Source organism: Teleopsis dalmanni, unplaced genomic scaffold (assembly GCF_002237135.1).
Source record: "Teleopsis dalmanni isolate 2A unplaced genomic scaffold, ASM223713v2 unscaffolded_contig_0076, whole genome shotgun sequence".
Classification (NCBI taxonomy): Eukaryota; Metazoa; Arthropoda; class Insecta; order Diptera; family Diopsidae; genus Teleopsis; species Teleopsis dalmanni.
The window spans coordinates 1-10,109 of NW_024031458.1; the positions used below are offsets into that span (position 1 = coordinate 1).

General features: G+C 34.6%; 1 protein-coding gene across 1 annotated transcript; it reads left to right on the plus strand.

Annotated features, from left to right (window-relative positions):
* The first annotated feature begins 999 nt into the window (after positions 1 to 999).
* LOC119663008 (histone H2A) lies at positions 1,000 to 1,443 on the plus strand. Its single transcript, XM_038072669.1, has one exon. It carries the CDS (start codon positions 1,048 to 1,050, stop codon positions 1,420 to 1,422), a length of 375 nt encoding a protein of 124 aa, XP_037928597.1. The 5' UTR covers positions 1,000 to 1,047; the 3' UTR covers positions 1,423 to 1,443.
* The last annotated feature ends 8,666 nt before the right edge of the window (positions 1,444 to 10,109 follow it).

Consider the following 10,109-nt stretch of genomic DNA (forward strand, 5'->3'; position numbering starts at 1 on the left):
GGAAGCTCAAACTCAACCCCCTCAAAGTCTCTGCTATCGCCTTCACTGGCAATGCTCGCAACCGCCCTAGGAGCTATAAAACCTCTAACATTAAGCTTATGCTTAATGGATCCCCTATTAAACTCGTTGACAAGTTCAAATACCTTGGAGTTATGTTCTCTCCCAAACATAACTTCATTCCTCACATTGACTATGTTGTCAAGAATGTGTCCTTCCGCCATCTGAGCCTTAAAAATGCGCTTCGACGCCACAACCAACTTAATGTTCAAACAAAACTCCTATGCTACAAGCAACTCATTCGTCCCCTTTTCACTTACTCATTTCCCATCTGGTCAGGTATCTCCTCAGCTCAGATGGAACGCCTTCGCGCGTTTGAAAGAAAAATTCTTCGCGATTGTATTAACTACAAGCGCAAGCCAAATGGCTACCACTACTCTGTCCAATATGTCTACAACTCCGCCAATATCGAACGGCTCGATGACTATTTACTGTCACAAGCCCGACGTTATTTCACTAGAGCTCATAACATCCCTCCTGATTTATTAAGAACAAATCAACTTCCAACCGACCTATTACTCGCAATGAAGCATAAGCCCCCTCAGTTCCTATCCCTCCATCTGGACGACATTGCCCACTCTCCTCCTGTAATCCCGCTTTACAACCGTGGTTACAGCAATCCCCTCCTACGTGTGTATAAGTAACCACCTCTCATACCATTAAGTTGTCTCAACTTAATTAATAGTCCGTCCGTCTTTCAAAATTACACAAACTTCATGGCTTAGATATATCTACTATGTAGATGTTAAGCCTTCTCGAAGCTCTTCACCCCCGTCGTTGATACTGGAATGGGGTTCCTAGCCCTGGACCTTCACGGTCCATTGCTTGGAATCTATTCTCTATGCATTCCTAAGAGGTGGTTTTAGTGGGTTCAAGTCTCACACTGTGGCTTTCGATGCTTTCCACCTACTGCAAAAAAAAAAAAAAAAATCATTAAAAAAAATAGATCCAATTTTTATAAATCTCAACTACTAGAAACTCAACTCAACTATGTCTGGTCGTGGTAAAGGTGGTAAAGTTAAAGGCAAGGCAAAGTCACGATCAAATCGTGCTGGATTACAATTTCCAGTTGGTCGTATTCATCGATTATTGCGTAAAGGCAATTATGCTGAACGCGTTGGTGCAGGTGCTCCAGTCTACTTAGCTGCCGTTATGGAATATTTGGCTGCTGAAGTTCTTGAATTGGCTGGCAATGCAGCACGCGATAATAAGAAGACAAGAATCATTCCTCGTCATTTACAGTTGGCCATACGTAATGATGAAGAATTGAACAAATTATTGTCTGGTGTTACAATTGCACAAGGTGGTGTACTACCAAACATTCAGGCTGTACTTTTGCCAAAGAAAACAGAAAAGAAGGCTTAAATTATTTTATTTTATTTATTAAAATACGAATACATATACGTGGAGAATTAACTATCAATTAATCCGTCCTTTTCAGGACGACAAAATTTATTTTATTAAAGAAAATGTATTTCATTAAATCAATTGATATAAATATTGTACATACTATCATACCTACCCTACTAACTTACACAAGCCATACTTTAAAACACTTAACAATCAATCATTTCTTGCCTCGCCCTTCTGTTCCGTTACATTCCTGGAAGACCTTCATGAAATCGAAATCTTCGAAAATTGTAAATCAGCCTACATAACAGATAAAATACATAGCATTGTTAGTGTATAACTTAACACTGCGTTTTGCTACATAGTAATAATTTTTTTTTTTGTTTTTGGGCAGCAGGTATCAACCAGTTTTTATACATACGAGTGTGTATGCGTTCCAATTGACTTCCTAGAAAGCAGGTTCGCTGTGCCACTATTTTTTAAGAATGCAAGTTTATTATTCAGGGTCAGATAATTGAAGTGTTACCTATTCAAGCGATCACATTATTTTTTTATTGATTCAAATTACAAAAATTTGTGAAAATAATTAAAATTTCACAATCCATTCACTCTAGCTTGATGTGGCCACCTTTTGTCTTGACTATGGCTGTGATCTTCCAGTATTTTGGCCTATTCCTGAATAAAAGCTTTCTTCAGCGTATCGAAACTGGCTTATTTTTTAGTTCTCAACTTGCTCTCCAAATTGGCCCAGCGTAGCAACTCCTTTGCTCATTCGAGTCTAACTTTTTGTTGCTTTGGTGCAAGATCTTTTGCCTTGGAACTTTTAAAGCTTTACCTTGAGCTTATTTTGGAAAATGCGTCAGATGCTTCGTTCAGATATTATCGGTTCTTTGGCCATTTGATTAGTACTACGACGTGGATTTCGTTTAAGTCGAGCCTTCACTTTCCGAACCATTTTAGGCAATGTTGCTGTTTTTTTTCGTCCACCACTATAGCATTTGGTGACTCTGCCTGAGCTATTATAACGATTTAAGGTACGATACACAAACATTTTATTCACATTGAGATATTTGAGCTCAAGCACAATAGCTAGTTGTAATTTTCCAACCAAATATAATGCAATCACACTTATTTTTTAATTCCATTTCGAATAATATTAGTTCTATAAAACTTAGACGCAAATGCTTGTGGTAACTTGTAAACAATATAAATAGCTGTCATTCATATGAATTTGACGTAGTTGGCAATATCAGTTTGACAAACATATCTCTGTGTAATTTGTAACACTTCAATCGCCTAACCCTTTATATTATTAAGAATTTTTTAATATTTATCATAGATTCGCGTATCAGTAAATAGATACATAAATCTTCGCAGGTAGTATAATCTAAGTTACAATAATATTAATATTATATTTGTTACTAATAAAAATGTACAAAACAAATAACGTTGCCAGGTCAATAGCATAAAGTTTCATAATTACCTTTTTGAAATCAAGAAACTAATAATTTTGTGCCAAATATTTGTATTTATTATTAAATAAATGTGATACAATTATTAAAAAACATTAATATTCATAATATAAAGAAGGAAACATATAAAAAATAATTATTTTTCTTTTAAAAGTTTTAAAATTTATTTATTTATTTACTAAACATCTTATAAAATTTTCAAAATGGTAACACCTAATTTATCTCATTAGAAATTCTGGTATGTACCAACAATCGCTGCCATACCGACATAATTGACTATTTCCCCTAAATATACTCGAACACGGCCTAAATGTTTACTATTATTATCATAGTTACTATTTCAATATTTTGGTATTGTAATATTTATTATTATAGATAAATTATTTAAAGGTAGAGTTTTTAAAATTTGTATCTGAATTAGTTTTATAAAATATTCTATATTTTATAAAAGATTTATGGCAGTAGATGGAAAACATCCGAAGCCACTGTGTGAGTCTTGAACCTACTAAAACTAGCTCTTAGGAATGACTATGGAAGATTGCAGCCGCAAGTTTATATATATACTTCAGTATCTATTTAAATGTTATCCATATCCATGTTAGTTTATAAAAAAATTCATCTTAAATTTTAACATTTTATGTCGTATATCACTCCTTATAAAAATGTTAGAATACGCACATCTAATTTTAATTTTATTTTAATTATAAAGTAATAAAAAGAACATTTTTTTTAAATATACATATTTAATAAAATACTTATAATAGTCAAAGTTAAATGATTAAATTATAATTATAAAAGAAAAAGTAAAATGATTTCATTCTTATATATTTTTAATCATGTATGTAGATATAATTTTTTTTTATGAATTCTATTAAGTAGGATACGTACAGTTGTTATATTCGAATGATATTGAAAACTATAAATTTAATTGCTGATATGTTATTAATAACGTTTATATATAATAATTTTTCACATGATTAAAAATTATTTAAAACTTGTAATAAAATTTTAAAAATAATACGTATAGAAAATCTTAAAACATATTTTAAAGTAAACGAATTCAATGTAACATGTTAACATTATGGATGGATATCTAATCTCAAATAGACACTATTTGATATAATTAAAAGTGATAATCTTATATTCTAATTAAAATACAATATATTTATTTATAATTATTTCTATTAGTGCTTTAAAATTTTAAACTTTTATATAAATTGAGTTAATATTTCAAAATAGGATAAAACATAAGCATTCAAAATGTTAAAACTGACGTTTTTATGCATCTCATGTTTTATTAAATTTGCATTTATAAATATATGAAATATATAAAACCATATATATAATTTAACAGAGAATTGAATAAACTATTTAATAAATAATTTAATATATAAATTATACAAAAGATAACTTTAAAATATTCTAATTTATTAACAAGTTCAACTATAGATTTACAAAATTTAAAGTTTAAACCAATTTTTATATATTTTATATAATTATAATTAGTATAAAAATGAATGTAATAAAATATTCAATATCTTCTTTACTTAATTTGATTTAAATAATTGTGTTTAATTTACTTGGTCTATTTAAAATTAATAATAAATGTTGAAAAATTTTTTCAAACTCAGTAGAAATATGTATTAATGAAAAATTTTTATAAATGCGCTCTTCTCGGCGCTTCGTACAAAGTGAGCTAAGCTACCATAAAAATGCGAAAAAATATTCAACATTGATGATTCATTAATAGATATTCATTGAGTGGATTCGGAAAGAACGGTTGTGTTTTAATACGTGCAATAAAATATTCTACCTGTGTAAACAAACTCGCATCGAATGTACACCTGTTTTAAACATCTGCCTAAAATTTACAACTTAAATTACCTGGAATTCATAAAATATCTAGTTAATGTGATCAAAAAAAAATATAAAGGAAAAATTGTGAACTTAAAAAAAAAAAAAAAACAAATATTATAAATATCTTGTGTTGAACTAAATCATAAAATTTTAAATGAAATTAATATTACATGTGCTCAATCACAAATTCCAAATCTAACAAGTGCTCGTAAATAAATAAACTTACCAAAATTAATTAATTTTCAAGGACATTGTGGAATAATTTAAATATAAAAAAAAAAAGTAATATATACAAAACCACCTCTACTCCCATCATGGACGATGAAGATGCAGAATCGACATCACCACATGTTGAGATACATGCGCGTATTTCCACAAATGCTGCTGGTGCTGATCATCAGTTTCCTGCATCCAACGATGCCACCAATGTAGAATCCAAAAAAATTAACAATAATGATGATCATAAAAAGAAGAAGAAGAAGAAGAGAAGTCATTCTACAAGCTCCGAAGCTGAAAACTTCGTAGAAGGCAAATGGGCTGATATGCGTAAACTTGTCCAGCATCTGCAAGCTGAAGTCGCGAAATACAAGGCAATGGTGGCTGAACTGCTTGAGGCAAAGACTACCCATCCACACCACCACAACGAGGTAATTTCCATCAGCGACACCGCAACACCAGCAGTCGCTATTACACACAACATAGATGATGAAATGGATGCTGCAACAAGCGATGCTGAAAGAGAACATTCTAACCCACCTGAGGACTATATGACCAGTAGCAGCAACTTAAACCAGCCTGCCTACACCATGACCTTCACCAATGGCGACGGCATTCTACCTCCAAACATCTCAATAATGCAACAGTTCCCAACACCTAAGGAAGCAGTCGCTCCCAAGATGAAAAATACGGCAACACAGCCCACCAGCAAGCCGATAACAACAACAACAAGGAAAACTCAACAAACTGCCAAGGTCGGTAAGCGAACCATTGCTCCTCCATTATTCGTAGTGTACGACTCCTCTCAAAAGGAGCTAATAAATATGTTATCCCACAAACTGGGCCACAATAAATTTACAATTAATATAAAAAATAAGAATGTCACGCATGTTAGCACCATTACGATGGAAGACTACAACAGCGTTAAAACTTTGCTGAAAAGCAAAAATCTAAATTTTTTTACATACACGCCAGCAAATGAAAAACCTTATACGGTTATAATTAACAAATTGTCACCATCGTATGAGGTGCAAGAAGTCATTGATTATATAAATGACCTCAATCTCAATGTAAATATTTTAAAAATGATCAAACTAAAAAATTTCAGGTGGTTAATACAGCTGGACAAACAATCAGACATTAAAGAATTTAGAAATATCAAATATATCCTAAATTGTAAAATTAGCTTTGAGGATGCCCAGAAGCAGTGGCCAATTCAATGCAAGAACTGCCAAAGGTTCATGCATGTTGCAAGCAATTGCAACATGCCATATCGCTGTGTCAAATGCGGGGAATCTCACGGTCCCAGCAACTGCACAATGCCCCCTCGAAGCTTAAACACCGAAGTAACTATCACCAAGCACCCAGCAACAGGTGCTTTAACCAAACAGATAGGAATTCCCCCCAAGTGTATAAATTGCAATCAGGTAGGGCATGTAGCCAGCGCCAAATCTTGTCCAAAAAGATTAGAAATAATAAGTAGGTTTGAACAAAGAAAAGTGCCTTCCCTTCCTAAACCTCCTATCTCCACTGTAATGCCTAGTAGCACAGTTAGCAACAAAATATCGTACGCCTCAGCCCTAAAACGATCTCACACCCCACTAGCAACTTCTGGCAGCAAAGTACAGACAATCTTAGCAAGCGAAATGGACAGCGAATGTCACCGTATCTTTGGCAGTAACTTCAGCCAATGTCTGAAAAAAGTTAGTGACTTTGCCAGCAGTTACAAGAAATTAGGCAATGACGATCAAAAATCCCAAGCATTATTTAATCTGTTCATTAATTTGCGCATCCATGACTAAACAACTAAAAAGTATATTCATAAATGTGAACTCCCTAGTTTCCCACAGTAAAAGACATTTGTTTAACCTTTTTTTGCAAAAACACAGACCCGACATTGTTATGGTGGCTGAAACTAGACTAACCCATCGGCACCGCCTTAAGTTCGAAGGGTACAATATCATTCGTACCGATAAATCCATTAAAGGAGAAGTTGGCACAGCCATATTAGTGAAGGAAAGATATAGTCATGTGGTATTTCAAATGCCTACTAATAACATTGAGAGCACAGGTGTTCAGCTAAAATTAACCAATGGAGAGTTGATTAGCTTCGTCGTGCTATACGCAAATCCCAAGATCACAGTAACAGAGGGCGACCTAGACCTACTATATAACAGTCTGAGCACCGAGCATGTAGTGTTAGCAGGAGATCTTAACGCCAAACATAGGGACTGGGGTGGGATGATCTGCAATACAAGTGGTAACAACCTCAGAAAATGGCTTGATAGGATGTGCATGTTACTAATTCCCACTAGCAAACCCACCCGTGTATCCTCGTGTAAATCATACATTGATATCTTTATAATCTCACCTACAGTATCTCCTATCTATCATAGTGGTCTAGGAAATAAACTCAGAACTCTCGACAGCGACTCTGATCACCAGGCTGTTGAGCTAGTGCTCGAAACCTCTGACCTCGAGTTGGCCACTCCTAGGACTGTGCTTAACTATGACAAAGTCAATTGCAAGACGCTAAATAAAGAAATTGATGGACACATCACACCCTACATACTTTCACCAGATAGAGTAGCAACTAAGTCCGAAATAGACAATTGCATTATTGGTATTAACGGAGTAATCTCCAATGCAATTAGGAAAGCAGTTCCATCAGAAGTAGTTAGACGCAGAGGCTTACTTAAACTTCCGCAGTATGTTATAAATTTTATCAAAGAGAAAAAGAGGCTTAGGAGAGCTATATGGAGATGTGCCGACCCAGCCAGGAGAAATACTTTAAAAGCCATCAGTAACAACTTAGACATCATCATCACTAACCACATTAGGTGGATCGAAGAAACTCGATGGAATGATAGCTTCAAGAATCTAAAGCCAAATCCTAGAACATTCAGAAACCTCAAAGGGCTCTGTGGCATCAGCAGTTTCAAAGATTTTCCTCCTCTCAGACTAGGTAATGACACAACACTCACACACAATTCAGACAAAGTTGAGGCATTAGCAGATTGTTTCGAGAAGGTACACTATGGTAACAAGCAGATGGGAGACTACCTGTTCGGTGCTCAGGTTGAAAAAGAGGTGAATCTCCTTAGGAATCCTGAAATTCTCACCCAGTTTAGTAACGATAGAACAGCAGATGGATATGCTGTCAGGGACTCAGTTTCTAGTAGGACTCTCCCATGCATCACTGCAGAAGATATAGGGTCTAAAATCAAATCCTTAAACAATAAGAAAAGCTGTGGCCCAGACAATATCCCCAATTTCATATTAAAAAAGACCAGCCAACAATTGTGGAGGTGCCTTGCCATTCTGTTTAATCAAATGTACAATCTGGGCTACTTCCCAGACGCCTGGAAGGTAGCCAGGGTTATTCCTCTGCTAAAAAATGGCAGGGACGCCTCGCATATAAGCAGCTATAGGCCAATCTCACTTCTATCCAATATCAGTAAGCTATATGAAAAGTTCCTTCTGGAAGACCTAGTGACACAACTGACTAACAATCATGTCCTCAAAGACTTCCAATTTGGTTTCAGACGTAAGCTCTCCACACTACACGCTCTAACACTGCTAGCCGACTCAGTCACTAGCAATTTGAACAGGAGAAGAGCTACTATAGCAGTGTCCTTAGATTTCGAAAAAGCGTTCGACACCGCATGGATAGAAGGTATTATTTATAAAATGGTCAACTTATTTGGAATTGATAGACACTTATGCTCAGTAATACTAGACTACCTCACAAATAGGAAATTCTTTGTAAAACACCTAGATAATAGCTCCGAACTAAAATTGGTTGGTGAAGGAGTGCCTCAGGGATCACTGCTAGGCCCCATACTTTATAATGTTCTGTTGGCAGATATTGCAGTAGCTAGTGAGGACGTCAAGCTGTTAATCTATGCAGACGACATACTTCTCCTCGCCTCTAAACCTAGAGCTTCTCAGGCCAACACCTTACTGAATAAAGAACTAGTGCAACTCCACAAGTATTTCAACAAGTGGAAACTGCGATTAAACGTCGCCAAGTGTCAATGCATAATTGTGAAGGGCCTAAAGAAATTCTTACCTCCTGCCACGAAAAAGCACATACCCAATATAGTCATCAATAGGCAGAAAATACAATCCCGTAGCACGCTGAAATATCTAGGTATTACGTTAGATAGTAGGTTCTCTTTCATACCCCATGTAAACGCAGCGCTAGACAAAGCCAGAAAAGCGTTCTTTACCTACTCATCCATTTTTCGCAGAGCCAAATTCCTAAGGCAAGATATAAAAAGAAATTGCTATAAACAACTGGTTAGGCCACTCCTGGGCTATGGCTTCCCGGTTTGGTTCAACATCTCCTCCCACCAGATGGAGAGGCTAAGAAAATTTGAAAGGCACATGCTAAGAAACTGTATCCCTCCAGCAATTAGGCAGCATCACGGAGGGCAGTATCACAATCTGAGCAATAGCTTTTTATATACATATAGCAAAATGGGTAGAATTGACTCCTTTCTGGTCCAAGCAGCCATCAGATTCCTAAATAATATGTCAACCATTAACAACAACTTACTTCACAGTTACCTTGGTAAAGCACACGATATCGTGGCTCCTTTGACAGATAGGTATCTCTCGCCACTGCATCTGGGTATCCTTAACGACAATAACATGCTTTTCGAAAACAATAAATTATTATACTACCATAGAAGAGGTTCCTCAAATGACTTTGTCCGTCCAGTGTACTCCACCGCACAATTCACATTGTAATTAATCTAACCTAGTTAGAAAGAAATATACAACAAAAAAAAAAAAAAAAAATAAATACTAAAAAAACACTGTAAAAAATCTTATAAACTGTATTGTAAATATTGTATATAGTAGGCGTAAGTTAGTTCTAAGGTAGATTTAAGGAAAAAATAACAAACGAGGCTATTTTCTTTTTTAAATAATTTTTTAGAAAAAATAAACTATAACGTAATCAAAGTCTAATACTCAATCTTATCATACCACTATTATTAATGTAAATTACTCTTAGAAAAATACTTAAGTATGCTAAGATCTAACTGTATATATATGTACAAAATTTAATGTAAATTTCTAGCTTTAAGAAAACTATGTAAGAACAATGAAATTATCAATAAAGCAACATTTTAAAATAAAAAAAAAATG

Coding starts and splice junctions, on each gene's coding strand:
- LOC119663008 (XM_038072669.1), top strand. CDS start 1,048: ATGTCTGGTCGTGGTAAAGGTGGTAAAGTTAAAGGCAAGGCAAAGTCA.